Source organism: Macaca fascicularis, chromosome 18 (assembly GCF_037993035.2).
Source record: "Macaca fascicularis isolate 582-1 chromosome 18, T2T-MFA8v1.1".
Classification (NCBI taxonomy): Eukaryota; Metazoa; Chordata; class Mammalia; order Primates; family Cercopithecidae; genus Macaca; species Macaca fascicularis.
The window spans coordinates 35443045-35461461 of record NC_088392.1 but is presented as its reverse complement, the minus strand read 5'-3'; the positions used below and the strand labels follow the sequence as shown (position 1 = coordinate 35461461).

Sequence of the window (18417 nt, the reverse complement as noted above, 5' to 3'; positions counted from 1 at the left end):
AAACCAGGGACCACAGTCGCACCCTCTGAGGAAGAAATTTCCTGAGTAGTTTGAATTATCTCCATTCTTTAACCCTAACCCATATTTCCTCTTGCCTTTCTACTGATCTTTAATAACATGGCAATAGAGCCTATGGAATGTCATTTTAAAAAAGAAGAAGAGGAAGAAGAAGAACAACAAAGATTGTGACCATTCCTTGAATGAATACAAAGTTCCAGTAAAGTTGAGTGTGCTTCTGACTCACTGAGTAATAATGCACTCACCCTTCCCCCAGCCCTCCACCCCCAGTGTTAAATGTTTTCAGAGTTAGGTGACTAATTCATCCTCTTCTCACAGCAGCTTCTGTAAAACCAAATTCTTGTTTGTTCCAAACTACCACATGAGTTTCTTAAAAGAAAAGTCATAGTTGTAAGGTTATAGTTTTCTCATTCGTAAAATTACACTAAGTGACTCGGTTCTTGTAGGAGACAGAGGAGGGGAAGAGAAAGGCTTAAAAGAAGGCATTCATTCCCAATAGCACATTCTGCCATGTTGCTATTTGTATCAGTCCCCTCAAGTTTCCAAATGTTTCTGTTTTCACACAACTATCTATTGTTGGGTGTAAGGCCTTTATATGAACCATGCTGTGTTCAACAAGCATATTCTTGCTTGCTATCAACCTCTCCCAACACACACACAATTAACTCCCTGCTTTGGTTCTCTCTCAGCCCAGGGAATATTTATCCAGTCAGCAAAAACCAAGGTTACTCCCCCAAAAGCATATTGCAATACCTAACAATTTACCAATATTGTTTGTTTGTTTTTGAGGGAAGAGGTTGCTCCCATTTATGAAATACATTACCATATGTAGGTCACTGTATTAGGTATTTTGTTAGCATTAATTCATTAAATCAAAAGGGAAAGTCAGTTGGAGGCTACCAACAAATGCAGCAACAACAACAACAAACCAAGCTGCAAATGATCTGAATTTGTATGTGCCAGCCATTCTGCTTCAAGAGTGGAATGAAATCACTAGATCAGCCCTCGTGGCTCATTCTTGGATATACATTCCCCATTGAGAATTCTACAGAAGCTACTGATACTACCCCAGGAGAAAGGCTTATCGTCATAAAATTGTGTGTGTAATGGCAAGAGTCTGGCAGGCTCCTTGACTCCAGCGGAATATGGACCCCCGATGAGGAGTCCTGCACTGGAGCAATGGTCTCAAAACTCCTTTGCTAATAAATCCTTTCTGAAACAAAAACGTATTCCCAAATTTATGGGTATTTACTTACAAATTATATACATGTACTGTTCTAATGTGTATATACAAAAACTCAAAAATTAGAATCACGAAAACATTAGATAAAAACAAATATTAGAAGGTCAGCTATTTTCCCACTCCCAGTGAATGGTTTTACACATGCCCTACATCAGGGACCCCAAGCCCCGGGCGGCAGCAGACTCATACTGATCTTCAGCCTGCTGGGAACCCGGCCACACAGCAGGTGAGCAGGTGAGCGGGCATTCCCGCCTGAGCTCCGCCTCCTCAGATCAACTGTGGCGTTAGATTCTCATTGGCGCACGAACTCTATTGTGATCCGCACATGCGAGGGATCTAGGTTGCACACTCCTTATGTGACTCTAATGCCTGATGATCTGAGGTGGAATAGTTTCATCTCAGAACCATCAACCCATCCCACCCTGGTCTCTGGAAAAATTGTCTTCCATGAAACCAGTCCCTGGTGCCAAAAAGGTTGGGGACTCTTGCCCCAGGGCCTATGGTCCCGTTGCATCTTGCTGCCAGACTTCTCAGAACATCAAGTTCATGAGGCAAAAAGCTGAAAGTACTACAAATAAAACCCTAACCGTCAGATAAAAATAATTTTTAACATTCTGTGATTAAGAAGCTTTACCTATTCTCACCTCTTTTATAAGATAAATAATCCTAGTAAAGATTTCTCAGCGGGCGGGGGGTTACTGGAAAAGCTTTGACTAGTCACCCATAAAAGGACCAGATTTCCTTGGAAGAATCACTCAGCTTTCAGTCCACAGTCATACTGTACTTGTTAAACCAAACTGTGTTGCTTTTTGTCAGCTTAAGACCTGAGTGGAGAATAGCATTGGAAGGTTGCATGGTGTTCTAGAAACAGAAAACCTCTACATTCAAATTTCCCTCTCTGAATCTTATTGGCTAGGATAAGTCATTTAACTTATCTGGGTCTTAGATTCCTTAACTTATAAATAAAGAAAAGAAGAATATGTACATATTACATGGCTTACATGTAGATTAAAATTCAAAGGTAACATTAATGGAGGTGAAAGTGTTCCATAAATTATAAAATGCTATATAAATGTGAGGAAATAAAAAACTTTTTGTTTTCCCATCATTAAAAGTCAAATAATTGAAAAAAGTAACTGTTTTCACATAATATTTGTATGTGCCCTTATAGAGAAAACCAGCATGCAAATTAAAATTTCAAAGCCTACTCCAGATCCTTCGAGGCATGCATTTTGACGGCCTGCTGCTCCAAGTCCAAATCCCACAGCTACTGCTAGCTAACTGGGTTTTAACTGACTGGTGTTCCCTGCCCGACCTGTGAACTTTGGGACCCCACCCCTCAGCTTGATGTCCCCTGTGCCCGAGAAACATAATCCAGAGATGTCCTTCATGGATTAAGTCATTGAAGATGACTTACACAAACAGTTTTAAAGCTTCAAAATTTATTGCTGTACATATTCTCATAGCATTTACTATGGAAATACTAATAGTGCAAATACTTATTTTGGACTTCATAGCATTTGAGAAATCACAAAGCTTGTTTATATCTTTGCAATTATTTATGAAGCTCTATATTATTTTAAAAATCCAAACAATTGATCCTATATTCAAAGAGATTGTATAACACTCTCTAGATCTCCTTTTTAGACAAAAAAAACAAAAACAAAAACAAAAACAAAAAAAAACCCTGGAAGCCACCAAGGGCATTTCTTTCCTTTATAATACATACAGCTTCTAACACTTTTTCAATTGCATGACTCTTGTTCATTCACAGATTCATTCAACAAATATTTAATGACAAGCTATTATGTGCCAGGCACTGGGCTAGGCTCTGGGAACATTAGGATGAAAAAGCACAATCTCTGCTTTTACGGTGCTTACAGTCTAATAGTAGAAACAGACATGCAAAAAAAAAAATTACAATACAATACAATAAAGTGCTTCCATGGAGGTATTTACAAAGTGCAGTGGGAACTGGGAAGGAGGGAAAGAACATCTGCCTGGAGAAATCAGGGACAACTTCACAGAGGAGGTAGCCATTGAGCTGAGACTTCACCAATGATTAGGAATTCACCATGTAGATGGGCAGGCAAAGCGTGTTTCAGGCAAAGGGAACAACAGGTACAAAGACACGGAGGCCCAAGGGGCACTTCAAAGAAGCACGTAAAGAGGTTTTTCTTGAGCTGAAGGTGCAATGAGGATAGTGGCAGGATGAGGCCAGACAGAGAAGTAGGGATCAGATCATGAAGAGCCTTTTGACCATTATTCCATTTATTCAGCAGTTACTGAGTGTTTACTAGGTGCCAGTCACTCAGCTAAGCGCTGGGGCTGTAACGGGAAATCAGACAAACACATCCTTGCTCTCAGGGAGCTTACATTCTAGTAGAGAAATAGACAAAAAGCCAACAAATAAATAAAATACAGATTTAGAAAATATCTACAAGGGAAATAAACAAGGTGCTGAGGCAGAATACAGTGTCACAGGGATAGGCGGTAGTTAGGGTTATTAGCAAATGCTTCTTGGAAAGGATGTAAAACTCACACCTGCAGGGATAGGAACAATAGTGTGCTCCAATGTGAGCACCCACTATGTGCCAGGCACTGTGCTACACACTTTAGAAACAGTCCATCTCACTGAATCCTCACAACAACTCTATGAGGTAGGTATTATTATTCCTATTTCACTGAGGAGGGACAGGCTCAAAGAGATTAAATAACCTGACAAGTCATACAAATGGCAAAAATCAGGATTCAGACACAGGTTCTCCTAATTTCAAAGTGCATGCTCTTAAAAATCACTCTAAACGGCATACAAAGATAAGTGAGGGAAATAATACGGTCACATTTGCCTGTTCTGATGATCTTTCTGATGACTATATGGAGTGAAAAAAAGGGGGATGGAGAGAGGGAAGGGGAAGAAAGTGGACAGATGAGCAAAAAAGGAAGCCACTGAAAGTCAAGGGGACAGGAAAGGCAGTTCATATGAAGGCAGTGGTCGTGGGGATGGAGGAGATGTGGGGTGCAGTCCGTAGTTCTAATAGGATTGATGAGAAGTCAGAAGCAAGGGAAAGGGCAGCATTGTGCTCACTCCTGGGCTTCTGCCTTGGGCAGCTGGAGGAGATGGCTTGCTTTTACCAGAGTGAGGGAATGGAAGAGGGTGTAGGTTTGTGGGGACCAGGTGATGAAGTTTTGAACATGTTGTCTTGTGGGTATACTGGGAACACCCTGGACTTACAGCATGGTCCCCAAGGGACACCATATAATGGCTTTCATACCTTGTTCTCCACCTGAGTGAAGTATATAAGCAAAAAAACCAAAAAAACACACAAAGTTTTATATGTGTATACATTGTGTTTTTGCTTTTACAAGCTGTTTAGAAAAGCACATATATCTTGGCTGGATTGGTTTGTAAGAAGAATATATGATCACCAAGCTGAAGTTACCCCAACCCTGATCACAAATGAAGAATCATGGACTCAGGGGAGGAAGAGAAAAGCCCTTGGACATCCATTCTCACTAGTCACACTAGCTTTTAAAAAGAAATCACTATGATCCTCACCCCCACCCCAGTTGGGACAGTCTGATGGGGCCAGGGCAGGCACCCTCTACCAGTTGGCCTCCAGGGTGTACAAGTTTCCCTGCTCATCCACCAGCAGGACTGCTTTAAGGAAACTAATGGCCCTAGGGTCCAGGGATCAAAGTTGAGTGTAAATCAGGAACTCCAAGAAGTGTTTATGTAGTTTGGCATAAAGGTCCAGGAAAAACAGCAGCCCAAACCTAGCCAGTCATATTGCTTTGACTATTCCCCTCTTCTTCCCTGCCTTGGGAACTGGAGGTAGTGATAATAAAATGTACAGGTGACACTCATGTGGAATTGGTCACACCCTTGACTGCATAATTTAGGGTCTAATTTTAAAAGAACTCAAGAGTTAAGAAATAAACACATCCTTCCTATAGAATGATTTTACTTTTGCTCTATCTCTCAAAATTTGTTTTAATTTGCTTATAACTACTCCCTCCCTTCCTCGGTATCAGATTAAGTATGTTTTGATTTTAGAACTCGTTTAATAATGTAATGCTAGTTTTCACAATTAAATATCAATAAATTCAAGTGGTATGAAAGTTACACTCACGAGTTTCAACAGAAAAAAGAATGTTAATATTTTGGAGGCCAGGCCAGGTACAGGTAATGGTTTGTAAAGTATTGCAAACCCTTTCATTAAGCAACTCTGCCTAGAAGCTGCCTCTCACTGTAGCCAAGAGTCTGACCTGCACCTGTTAACTCAGTAAGCTACTGGACGTTAGAGAGTGCCAAACATTCTTTTTTTTTTTTAATGTCTTTATTTGGAAGTTAAATATAGATAAAAGATTGCATGGATGTCGCTTCAACAAGGATAAACTATGCTGTTTTTAAAAAACAATAAACATGGACGCCTTCTAGTAACACCTGAAGGGTACTTGTGTATCTGACTCATGTCCAAGGGAAGAAAAGGCCTTATTCTTACAGAACTATCAAAAGTCCAAGTCACAGGCAAGGAAAAAAAAATTACACATGCTAGATGATATTTAGCAGAAATTCTTAGAAATTCTGGTGAAAGCACGATTCTCACAATGTCCAGAGGCAACAGTTCATACTGCAAATGTATGCGCTATCTTCCTCCAACTCCATGTCAAACCTAAGGCCCAGGGATCAGAGATGAATGTAAATCAGAGGAAGGCTAACGAGGGGTTCTTTATTGTGTGTGCTCTTCAACAGAAAGAATTCCAATCAGTCTGTGAATATAATCATTTATTTGTCTTTACAGTGATGATGGAAGAATGTACAGGTGTCCCCTTTCAATAAAGTATAAAAATATGTTTATATACAGTGAAGTCACAATAATCTTTAACTGGGAAATTTATTTAGAATTCCTGATCTGTTCTTATTAAAACTGTGGGGGAAACAAATATCTTATGTAAGTGCTACATTTCCAGTAGATTGCACCTGGCATCAAAAGCTCAGCTTCATCTTAGGGTCCTGCTTGATATTACAAAAGACTAATTTTAAGTCCTAGGACTCAAAATAAACATGATTTTTTGAATAATAGATATATACATCAAAAATACATCTAAAAAGGCATTGGTTAGTGCTATTAAAAAGCTCTATGTGCTCGGGTACATTTTTTTCTTACAGGCAAAAGCCAGTGGAAACATTTTTGTTCAATTTCTAGGAATTTTCTCTTGGGGAAAGTCGGTCGAAAGTTACCTGTAAAAAAAAAAAAAGAACAAACTTAAGTAATCCCGTGATTTATCAGGTGAGAGGTCAGCAATACTCAAAAAAGAATTAGAGACTGAATTCCACTTAGAACCATGTTTTTACAGCCTTGATGAACATTTAGTTACAGCACTTCATAAATAAAAAGTGCTCAACATATCCCCTCATTGTTTCATTTTATTTTGATGATAACCTTTATTATCCTGTTAATTTTCCAAAGAAATCATATGTATTCTTCTATATGTTTATGCAAATATTTTCTAACTACAATTATCTACATCAGAATAAAAAGAGAATTCAAAGGGCATACGAATGAAAGAGCAGAATAGATACAGAACAATCCAAATATATTTTGAGAAAATGTAGAAAAATTTCTACTCAAGATACTTTATTTTACTTCACAATTTCTTTCACATGAGAGCATTTACAGATGACAGGCATGTGCCGAGTCTTCCTATTGTTTAACCTGGATGAAATGGCACTGTGCAACTGCAAATTGAACTATTTATGTATTTGATATCCTATCTCATGTATAGCTAAATATATTCACACCTTTGTTTTTATAGTCATCTTCTTACAATCACTTCTAAAATGTTTGTCTAATATCCTGGCATTTCTCTATGATTGTAAAATTTAAGTAACACAGTAAATTGCAACCTGCTATTTAACTAACCAAATAAATAAGTGAATAAACATCCACCTTACTAACAAGGAGGATTAGAAAGAGGTGAGGCATGATGAGGCCGGCCGACCTGAAGGGACCTTGGTTATCACTTATGAGCCCGTGAAGATGGCCATGTCCCACCCTTTACTCAACTAAGTCCTACCTTACCACAGGTTACCATGGACAGCTGATTAAGTCATGTGGTTGTCCTTTAGTTTCTTAAAACTTTTAGGTATATATGGTGTTATTTGAGTAAGGTAAATGTAATTTTCATAATTAAGAAGTACATCTAAATCCTTTCCAATCTACAAGTCTAATGGCTTAGTCTAATAATGCCATCCTCAAGTTTAGAAGATTGCATACATAATTTGAATCTCTCCCTACCTAACATGCCAAAATAATGGCTACTTTTAAAGACCTGATTAAAATTCTAATCATTCAATATTAGTTTGTTATTACTATTATCCACATTTGTGCAAGGCAATGAGCAGTTGCCAACTTCTATATAAGTATAGTGCCAGTGCCTACAACACAGGCTTGCTCAGGAATAGCCTTGATGCCAACCTGCAAAGTAATCCATAAAGGAAGCAAAAGTTGGCTGGTGGTTCACGCTGTAATCCCAGCACTTTGGGAGGCTGAGACGGGCAGATCACCTGAGGTCAGGAGTTCAAGACCAGCCTGCACAACATGGCAAAAACCGTCTCTAGTAAAAATGCAAAAAATTAGCCTGGTGTGGTGTCAGGCACCTGTAATTCTAGCTACTCGGGAGGCTGAGGCAGGAGAATTGCTTGAACCCGGGAGGCAGAGGTTGCAGTAAGCTGAGATTGCACCCCTGCACTCCAGCCTGGATGACAAGAGCAAAATTCCATCTCGAAAATAATAAGAATTTTTAAAAAAGGAAGCAGAAGTCTAGTAAAACCTCAATTAGGTGACCCTTGATTATCTGAAATAATTTCATGAGAAAAGTCTGGAAAAAAACCAAAAAGCCCTGACAGAACAGAAGGGCTTTCTAAGAGTCCATTCTGAAGCAACAGTGCAGAAGCTGGATTAGGTGAGATCCAGATCCCTCTGTGCTCCAGAGACAGCATAGCTGAAGCCGTGGACAGCAGAAACACACTTCAGACCTCCCTCTGAAAGACTTCCAGCATTTTAAGTACACTCATCAAAGCCCATAAATACATCCTTGCCAGTTTGGAAAACAAAATCCAAGTATCAACACAGCATCTTCATGTCTTCAATAAGAAAAGAGAAAAAGAGCTAAAATAGCACTGAACTGGATTGAAATGTTTTTTTTTTTTTTGAGATGGAGTCGCGCTCTGTCGCCCAGGCTGGAGTGCAGTGGCGCGATCTTGGCTTAAGCAACCTCCACCTCCCAGGTTCAAGAGATTCTCCTGCCTCAGCCTCCCAAGTAGTTGGGATTACAGGTGCCCATCACCATGCCTGGATAATTTTTGTATTTTTAGTAGAGACAGGGTTTCATCATGTTGGCCAGGCTGGTCTCAAACTCCTGACCTCAGGACATCCACCCGCTTCAGCCTTCCAAAGTGCTGGGATTATAGGCGTGAGCCACCACACCCAGCCTGAAATGATTCTGTATGGTCAGGAAACTGTGATCCAGAAGTGCTGCCATGGATGGACATGTAAATGTAAGACATTATATGTACTATTGGATTTTGGTCTTGCTGTGGCATGAACCACTCCTCGATTAAGATAAAGGCACTCATGGAAGGGGAAAATTGTGTTAACAATTAAACTCACCCTCCGTGCAATCCCTACCCTTAGCCTGTTCCCCTACCAAACAGAGTTCCCTCTCACCCAGCTCAAGTGATGGCTCAAGTGAAAACCCTGAGGCATCCTCACCACTCTCTCACCCTCACTTCCAGGCAGTCACCTGGTCACGTGATTCTTTCTCCAGCTACATCTCAGATGTACCCGTCTCTTCTCCCAACCCATTGGCATGTCAACATCCTCCTAAAGCCACCATCATCTCTTGTGAGACTACTGCAGCAACACCCAATTGGTCTCCTTGCTTCCAAGCTTTCCCTACTCCAATTCTTGTATTCATGTAGCAGCCATAAGGCTCTTGCAAAGAAGCAAATCTGATCATGCTACTGACTCTTCAGTGATTCCTACTAATTTTCATAATCAATCTCAAGCAGTCATCAATCTCTCTAACAACCCACAGGTCCTAGGTGACTAGGTTCACCGCCCACACATTCCCCCTGCCCCTCCCCAGACGTACTACATTCCAACCACATGGATAATTTCTTCATTCCTTAAAGAAATCAAGTTTCTCCTTGCTGTTCCTTCTAATGAGAACACTTTTACCCAAACCTCCCCTGGCTCATTCCTATGTATCTTTCAGGCTCAACATAAATGTCACTTTCGCAGAGAGGCTTTTTTGACCCTTGACATCACATTAGCACCCCCATCTCTCCCTCTGTTTTGGCTTCAAAGGAAACAATAAATAATTGGTTTGGGGTTGGCAAAAAGGAAGACATGGCCTGCCAAAATAAAGCAGGATGGAAGCCAGGAAGCAAGACGCAACAGAAAGCCTTGGAGATCTGCATGTGCTCCTCTGAAGACAAGTATGCCCACGGCACAGAGCAATGAGCCTGGAATGTGAGTTTGAGATAAGATCAAAATGTGCATTTTTGTTGTTGTTTTTTGAGTCAGAGTCTTACTCCATCACCCAGGCTGGAATGTAGTGGCACAATCTCGGCTCACTGCAACCTCTGCCTCCCGGGTTCAAGCAATTCTCGTGTCTCAGCCTCTCCAGTAGCTACAATTACAAAATTCCAGCTATCCTACCACGCCCAGCTAATTTTTATATTTTTAGTAGAGACAAGGTTTCACCATGTTGGCCAGGCTAGTCCCAAACTCCTGACCTCAAGTGATCTGCCTGCTTTGGCATCCCAAAGTGCTGAAATTACAGGCATGAGTCACCAAAACCAGCCTAAAATTGTGTATTTTTTAAGGTAAAGTATTTATTATGCTTTTCAGTGTCCTTCTTGTTCTCCCCACATCAAATCTGTGCTAGGGAGAACCTAAGAAAAATAAAGAGATTTTGCTACTTTGCCACCATAACTTTAAAGAGAAGCAATATGCCCCACAGGCTACTGTGATGGAGATGACAGTCACCTTCCTCTCCTGGGGCCGTTCCTCCCTACCTGACAAAGTCCTTTTCTTCTGCTGCTGCTCTTCTCTAATGACACCTTAGAGGTTTTCCACCTGGTTTTAATAAAGGAGACTAGATCCCTTGCAAGTGACTGCAGGGGTGTGAATGTCCTCCCAGAATGGGAACAAAAGGATGCAATAACTTATATGGTCCTTCAATCCAGAGAGAAGAACCAAACAACAGCACATGCCTAACCCAAGCAGAGGAGTAGCTTTTTCATTCACTGCGGAGGAAGCTAAAGGGAAAATAACAAGAAAATATAACAACACCATTTTTTTTTTTCCTGAGATGGAGTTTCACTCTGTCACCCAGGTTGGAGAACAGTGGCACAATTTTGGCTCACTGCAACTTCTGCCTCCCAGGCTCAAGTGATCCTCCCACCTCAGCCTTCTGAGTAGCTGGGACCACACGCATACAACACCACACCCAATTAATTTTTTGTATTTTTAGTAGAGATGGGGTTTTGCCATGTTGCTCAAGCTGGTCTTGAACTACTGAGCTCAAATGATCGCCCGCCTCAGCCACCCAAAGTGCTGGGATTACAGGCAGAAGCCATTGTGCCCGGCCAAGAAAACACAACATCTTAAGCTCCAAGTCACTCTCTCTGGTGTCAGTTTACCTGATCATATTCTTAGGCTTCATCTCCACTGTCCATTTCAATATCCATCTCTTCTGTATCAGCAGCTCGCGACAAGATGTCTGCCATCAGTGCTTCTTCCAATTTCTTGCGTACTTGCTGTACTCGCTCTTCCTGTTTCCTTTTTAAAAACAGAATAAAAAGGCACTGATAATTTGGCAAGTAATGACAATATGAAGCTGCTACAGAAGTTCATCCTTACTTCAAAATCATTAAATTTCTAAGAAGAATAGAGTTCCTTTTCAGATTTTGCAGAAGTTGCTTCTAAACATAAATCAAATCTCACCAATGAGCCTTGCCAAAAAGAGGAATATTCACACAGGCAGTTATCCCTCATCACACATGAAATTCTAGAAAGAGCAGATTGATGTCAGTGACCTTTTCTTCAACTTTGAAAATGTCGACTGTGTCAAAATTTGGGTTTATTCCTATAAGGACAATTAGAAATAACTTAGAAGCAGGAATAAAAGATGGAGGGAACATAAATAACAAAGGAAAAGTGACTTGTTCATGGAAGCACTGAGAAAGATGGAGAAAGCAGAGACATGATAAGCTGGGATTTGATTGACATTCCGTGGCTAGGTTAGTTAGGAGAGAGCTCTCTCCTGAGTTCCCAGGTCTGCAGGCAACAGGTCAGCACGAAGGAGCCAAGACCACATGATTCTGCACACTGAGGACAGACACTGGAAAGCTTCTCTTCTACTGAGAAAGTGAGTTGCTTAAGAACATGCCATGAGTTTCTCTGTGTCTCAGTGATTACAAAGGAACCTCAAAAGTGAGGGTTAATAACTCCAAGTCATTAAAAAGGCTCTGAACCACTAGATGAAGAACAAAGCACAGGAAGAAAGGCTACCAGTATACACTTTATCTTCAAAAAGTTAAAAAAAAAAAAAATGAAAGTAGAGCCCCCAGAGGGTAAGAGACAAATTCCTAATACGGGTCTAGCAAGCAAAGCTCGGTAAATATAAAGTGACATCCAGAACCAAATAGAGAGGCAAAGGTTGAAGAAAGACAAGAGAAGAGAGGAGAGAAGACTGGTAGGAAAAGGTTCCAGCGGGAACAAGAACAGAAGGCAATGGCAGAGGAGGGTCAGCAGAACAGAAAAGGGGGCAAACCTCCTGAGACCAGAAGAAAGGAGATAAGGAAAAATGCAGAAAGGGAAATGAAGATGCAACAAGGAATATACTAAGGGTTCTACTGAAAAAAAAAGTAATTTTCTCTACCAATAATTGAGGAAGACAGATTGCAGCAATTCCCAAACCTGGGACAGCAGAGGGGTAGAGGAGCAATGCTATAGAAGACTGCACTAAGGGTCCCTGAGTATTCACTCCATAGGGACTCAACCAGCTGCCAAGTCATATTCAGTCTACTCAAGATCACACCCCTTTGACCAAATGAGACTATGTCCAAGATAGTGAAGGTGACACATATGTACTACTTCCCACAAAAACTTTGGATATCTTTATGAAACTCCAAAACACCACAAAGAGTTAAAAAGTATAGACTTCCACTTATTAAATGAATTTTCAAAGAGGGAAGCTGTCACTGGGTCAGTCTTAGCTCTATAGCCTCTGTCATATTAAAAGAAACTGGAGTCCGACAGATTTTCATGCCATGGGACAGGGTCAAGCAGAACATATTTGTTTATTTCTTATACAGTTAGTCTCACCTCTGGGTCAGTGACTCAAAGTTTATGACAAATGACCTATTAGTTTCACTGGCAGGCTCTCACTGATAAGAGTACAAGAATCTCCACAGCTGTCCTAGAGTAACCTCATTAGGAACATGGGGAAAATGGAGCAAATGGCACCATCTGCAGTGGTTTGGATGGAGAATTTTATCTTAAACTCTAACATTTCCCATTGATTTTCTTCTATCTTGAGCATTACTTTCCACATTTGTGAAAGCTGAAATTTAATCAGTTGCCCATTGCTGTAGGCGGAATTGTAAGATGTCCCCAACAGTCCCCCTTCCCCAAAACCACCTCTATGTGCACTCTTTATATAATTCTCTCCCCTTACGGGTGAGCAGAACTAGTGAATATGATGGTATATCTCTCCATGATTAGGTTACCAATCAACTGATTTTGAGTCAATCAAGAGAGATTACTGTAGTGGGCCTGACCTAATAGGACCCCTTAGTGGAGCTGGGATCTTCCTGACGGGAGCATAAAGGGGCACATGGAGGAGCCACAAGACAAGGAACTACAGGCAGCTTCCAGGAGCTAAGACAGCCACCATCCCATAGCCAACAAGAGAACAGGGGCCTCAGCCCTAAAACACAAGGAATGAATTCTGCAACCATCATATGAGCTTGAAAGAGAACCCCAAGCTTCAGAAGGGAACACAGTCCAGTGACACGTGTAAGACCCAAACACAGAACCCAGTCACATGAGGCCCAGACTTCTGACCTCAAAGAACTTCGAGCTAATAAATGGGTGTTGTTTTAAGCTGCAAAGTTTGTGAGAATTTGTTACAAAGTATGAAAAAACAAAACTACCCATCAATGCAAATAGTATCAAATATGCTAAAAATACTTGAGATATATCTTGTTGGGGTCTTCAGCTGGAGGTTTAATGTAGACAGACTATTGCATACACAATTAGATAAAGAGTAACAGTTCCATTTGCAGTAATTTATTTTGAACATGTACTAATTCAACAAGGAGTATTTGCTTCCTAATTTCTGTCATGACAATTAAATCAAATGAGCAATTTGTTAGACAAATTTACCCAAAAAGGAAATCATCCAGAATTGGCTTTGAGATAGTTTCCTCAACTATCAAAAGATCTGGTGTTGAAGCCATCAACATTCCTGTGATATAACTCAGAGAACCTCCATCAACACACATAAGGACCTGGCGGAATCCCTGCTGATTCGGTATTCATTCAAGATGGAAAAGAACTTGTCTCTGGAGTAATTTTCTTCCTCAAGGGTAAGAACAATCCAATGAGCAAGTTCATTCCTTTCACTGATTTTTTACATTTTGTTTTCTTAAAAAATAAAGTTTTTAAGAAACTTTATTCATATTCATATGCAATCAAGGCATATGAATACAACTTTGTACCACTTTTTATCTTTGCAAAATAATTACTTTAAGACCCAAGAAGGGCTTTCGCATTATAAACCTAGATAGACTTACCCATTTAAAAACATTTTCATGTCAACTTTGTATGGATTTTTAAAAAAAATACAAATATAGGCTGGGCGTGGTGGCTCACACCTGTAATACCTGTAATCCTAGCACTTTGGGAGGCCGAGGCAGGCGGATCATGATGTCAGGAGTTCAAGAGCAGCCTGGCCAATATGGTGAAACCCTGTCTCTACTAAAAATAAAAAAATTAGCTGGGCATGGTGGTGCTCGCCTGTAATCCCAGCTACTCAGGCGGCTTAGGCAGGAGAATTGCTTGAACACAGGAGGCGGAGGCTGCAGTGAGCCGAGATTGTGCCACTACACTCCAGCCTGGGCAACAGAGCAAAACTCCATCTCAAAAAACAAACAAAATAACAAATATAAAACATTTTAAAATTACATGATTCGAAAGTGCCATCTGCTAGTTTTGTCTAGGAATAATACTCTAATTAAACTGATTTACATTCAGGGGACAGAAATAGTGAAGTATACACAAGGTCATATTTTTAAAGAAAACGCAATATACTATATAGTATCACTATAAAGTATCACTATAAAGTAATGATATTGAGGTCATAAAACCCATATAAGAATTGCTCTGTGGTCTTACTAAGTGGAGTAGTTTTGCTTTTCCTGTGCAATGGTTTGCTTCTATTTTCTGGGTTCTACCAATCTGAGTTGGATGTTTTCCTTTTACCATTTGCTGCTGAAACCCTAACTTGTGAGTCAGCCTTAGAAAGAGTGAAAGGTGTCAGTAAATAGTTTGCGTCTTGCCTCATTCCTGACTCTGTTTTGTTGCTTTACCTGTGGTTTCTTCTTTCTTACTTGCTTCTCTTCTTGCTCTACTGTGTCACAAGTAAGTTTAAGAGCAGCATCACTATCATCTGATTTAAAGAGAGATTGGTTTCCAGACAAACCAATGAAGGAAGCAATCAGAAAAGGCATGACTGAGTGAAAGGGGTTCCTTATATTTATTTTTATTTTTCTAAGACAAGATCTAGCTCTGTCGCCACAGCTGGAGTGCAGGGATGCGACCACAGCTCACTGGAGCCTCGACCTCCCATGCTCAAGCAGTCCTCCCACCTCAGTCTCCCAAGTAGCTGGGACTACAGTTACATACTACCACACTTGGCTAATTTTTTAAAATTTTTTGTGGGGATGGGGTCTCACTATGTTGCCCAGGCTGGTCTCAAACTCCTGGGCTCAAGCAATCCTCCCACCTCAGCCTCCCAAAGTGCTGGGATTATAGGCATGAGCCACTGTGTCTGTCAGAAAGAGGTTCTTTAGAATAGAAAGTCAGAATCCCAAACTGCAAAAGACACAGTAAAAATGATGCTTAGGGAATATAACTGATCTGGTGCCTGTCCTTTGGACATGACCATGATGATATCCCTGGCATGCAGCATTTACACCCCTTTCAAGCATGTATTTGTTACAATGGTCTTTTTTCACCTTCCATCAGTTTCTGTAAAACTCTGTAAAAAAAAAAAAAAAAAAAAGTATAACTTTCTAGGTGATATATCACTTACTAGCTATGCCACTGAACCTAATGAACAGCATAAAATTTACCCAAATGTAAAAACCCAAGTTTATGAAGTCATGTTAAACTGCATTACCTGATGTCTTCATCTGTGACGATAAAAGCTTTGCAGAGGGGTTGAGATGTGTTAAGCCAAACAGCGGGGTTCTTTTCCACAGCAGCGGAGACTTGCCCTGTGATTGGCGCAGAGCTTGTGTGCAAAGCACTGGCAACAGCAGATAAAAGGGTCTCATCATTGCTACCTGGACCAACTCCTGCAATGAGAAATAAGTACTAGTTAAAGGAAATGTCTCAATGTGCTGAGCAAACTTTATGTGACCTAAAACAACTGATATTTTTATATATATTTGAGATCATATATGTAAAACCGATATAAAACAAAGCAGCAAAAGATAATATATCTACTCAATAGGTATGATACACTAAATAATTCACACTAAAGAAATAGTAACAAAATAGCTGAGCATTTTTTCTTACTTTAAAAAACAAATCCTCATGCTTGCTGTAAGCTTATAGCTGAGCATTTTAATAATACTTTACCAGAACTGTAAAACACATTTTCCAAGGTACTAAACTTTTAAAAAGTTGGCTATATTTCCCCAAGCAATGTTAATTATTTTAATGAGGTGAGACCTGGTGAAGCGACTATACTCAAGTATCCCTTTTAATGTATTCCTAGAGTACTGGTATAGTTTCTCCTTGTAGCTTTTAACATTAATTTCCAGAAATATCTCAGCAATTATCTTCTTTGTCTCGGGATTCAAAGAAAAAGCCAATGCAAGCAAGCTGTACCTGTGGCTTTAACAGCTTTTCTCATAAACCTAACAAAACAGCCAAAATCAGAGAATTAATAACTGCACACTTTGATTACTTGTAAGATACTGGCACCGTGTCACATGTAAATGCAATGGTTAAAGTCCTAAACCTGTTTAACTAGTTAAGGCCAACATTCCAAGAACATAAAGAGATAAGGCAACAATCTAACCAAGAATTATGAGGATTTTTGAGCAATTCTCAATATATCAAGCTTTAGAAGCCAAATTTTTAATACTTGAAAAATAAACTCTTCTCTAGAACTCGCAGTTCTCATATAACACGAAAGGTAGACCAGTGACTGAATTTTCCACCCCAGATCCCACTGGCTGCTGTTGCTGGACCAAAGTGCATCTGTTCTCACTGCTACTTAGAGCACCAGTTTGTGGAGGGAGGGGCAGAAGGAGAGCTGTTAGTTGTTCTTGTGGTAAGAGGATGAGAGAAAGAGCAGGTGGTAGGGCCAGATGCTGCTATAAGCAGGAAGCTTGAGAAATTCTGTTACTCATCCGCATCCAGTGCTAAAAGCAGCACATGGGTTAGCTTCTGTGATGAACCTAACCTAAAACCAAAATTTTTACACAGAAAAAAATCTAAGATAATATACTACATGGCAGCATCCCTGTAACATACAAGTTTTTCATGTAGCTTCTGCCTGGCTTTACTAAAACACAAGAGGTACGTCATCCAGCAAGGCATATGACCTCCCAAGGCAAAGACCTCCTGTCAGTCATTGCTGAATCCACAGCATCTAACAGAGTGCCTGGCATGCAGTAGGTACTTAATAAATGTCTGCTCAACTGAACTTAGATAATACCTTGAAGACCTTTGGGTAGTTCCATGGTTTTTATAATTTGTTCTGTTACATCTGATGCACTAAGTCCTTGTAGCCTCTTCTCCCAGAAAAGCTGTAAGGCAAAATATCACTGTTAATAGATACATTCTTGAAACAAGAAAGTAGCGCATCGATGCTGTTGAATAATGAAATTTAAATCATTTCAATAGTTTCCTATAATTTCCTCATTTTTCCTTATAAAAAGCTAAATGATATTCCAAACGTGAATTATTTCAACACATCATAATCCTCTCAGATGACATTGCTCAAAAAAGGTTGTTTTATGTGACCTATTCACTTGTTACAGTACTATAGATGGTTATATGCTGTATACTATGTATAGTTTCTTATAGGGTATCTTCCAAAGAAAAGAATTTGAATTTTTTAAAGATTCATCTGGCATGAAATTTTAATGCTACGACTTATTAGGGAAAAGAAAACAAATTATATGATGTGTTATCCCTCTTTATCCAATATTATTAGAGAAAGAGCTACTCCAATATAGGATTTCTCCAAGACAATGAAGTTTAGCTCTTTAGCACACTTTAAGGGAGAAAAGACCATTTTTAATGAAACATTTTCTAAATTGTTTTAGGTGCCTCCTTTATTTTTAAACTGGATGTCACATTCATGAGTGACTCCCTGCTGCACAGGGCCTGGATCACCATGGTCCTCAGTGGCCTCAGGTCATCATTATGGGCATCAGTGAGTACACTGAGAGGCTCTTCATGCCCTAGGGGCTATGGAGCTTTTTGCTTATTCAAACACTAACTGGTCCAAGACAATCACGGTTTTTATTTTATATCCTTTTCATGTTTGATTCTCTCTCCTAGTTATTACTTTTCACTAATATCACTCACCCATTCAACATATATTTATTGAGTTCCTACTAGGTACTGTGCTCACCCTGCAGATGTGACAGTCAGTAGCAGAGACAATATCACTGTCCTCATGCCTCCTTTCTTTTCTAGTCTGTTTCATATTTACTGAAGCCAAAAAAAACAGATAAAGGATTTCTATAGGACTCTGTATAATTGCCTTTAATCCCGGATACCAGGGCCTGTCACATAGTTGGTACTGAAAAAATATTTATGAGAATGACTGAA

At 39.9% G+C, this 18417-nt stretch overlaps 1 protein-coding gene across 6 annotated transcripts in view; it reads right to left on the bottom strand.

Moving 5' to 3' along the window:
* Positions 1-2686: 2686 nt before the first annotated feature.
* The window catches only part of MBD2 (methyl-CpG binding domain protein 2), a 73943-nt gene continuing 58212 nt past the window's right edge, over positions 2687-18417 (bottom strand). For 2 of the 6 annotated variants that reach the window (XR_012427224.1, XM_045378136.2), the window contains 4 exons: positions 17294-17384; positions 15743-15920; positions 10977-11115; positions 2687-6506 (listed from right to left, as the gene is read on the bottom strand). Coding sequence is in view for 2 of the 6 variants with exons in the window: in XM_045378136.2 (XP_045234071.1) it covers positions 10989-11115; positions 15743-15920; positions 17294-17384 (396 nt within the window). In the remaining 4 variants the exon portion in view is untranslated. The remainder of the gene's footprint in view (positions 6507-10976; positions 11116-15742; positions 15921-17293; positions 17385-18417) is intronic. The other 4 variants (XR_012427225.1, XM_005586664.4, XR_010582835.2 and 1 more) reach the window with 3 other exon arrangements.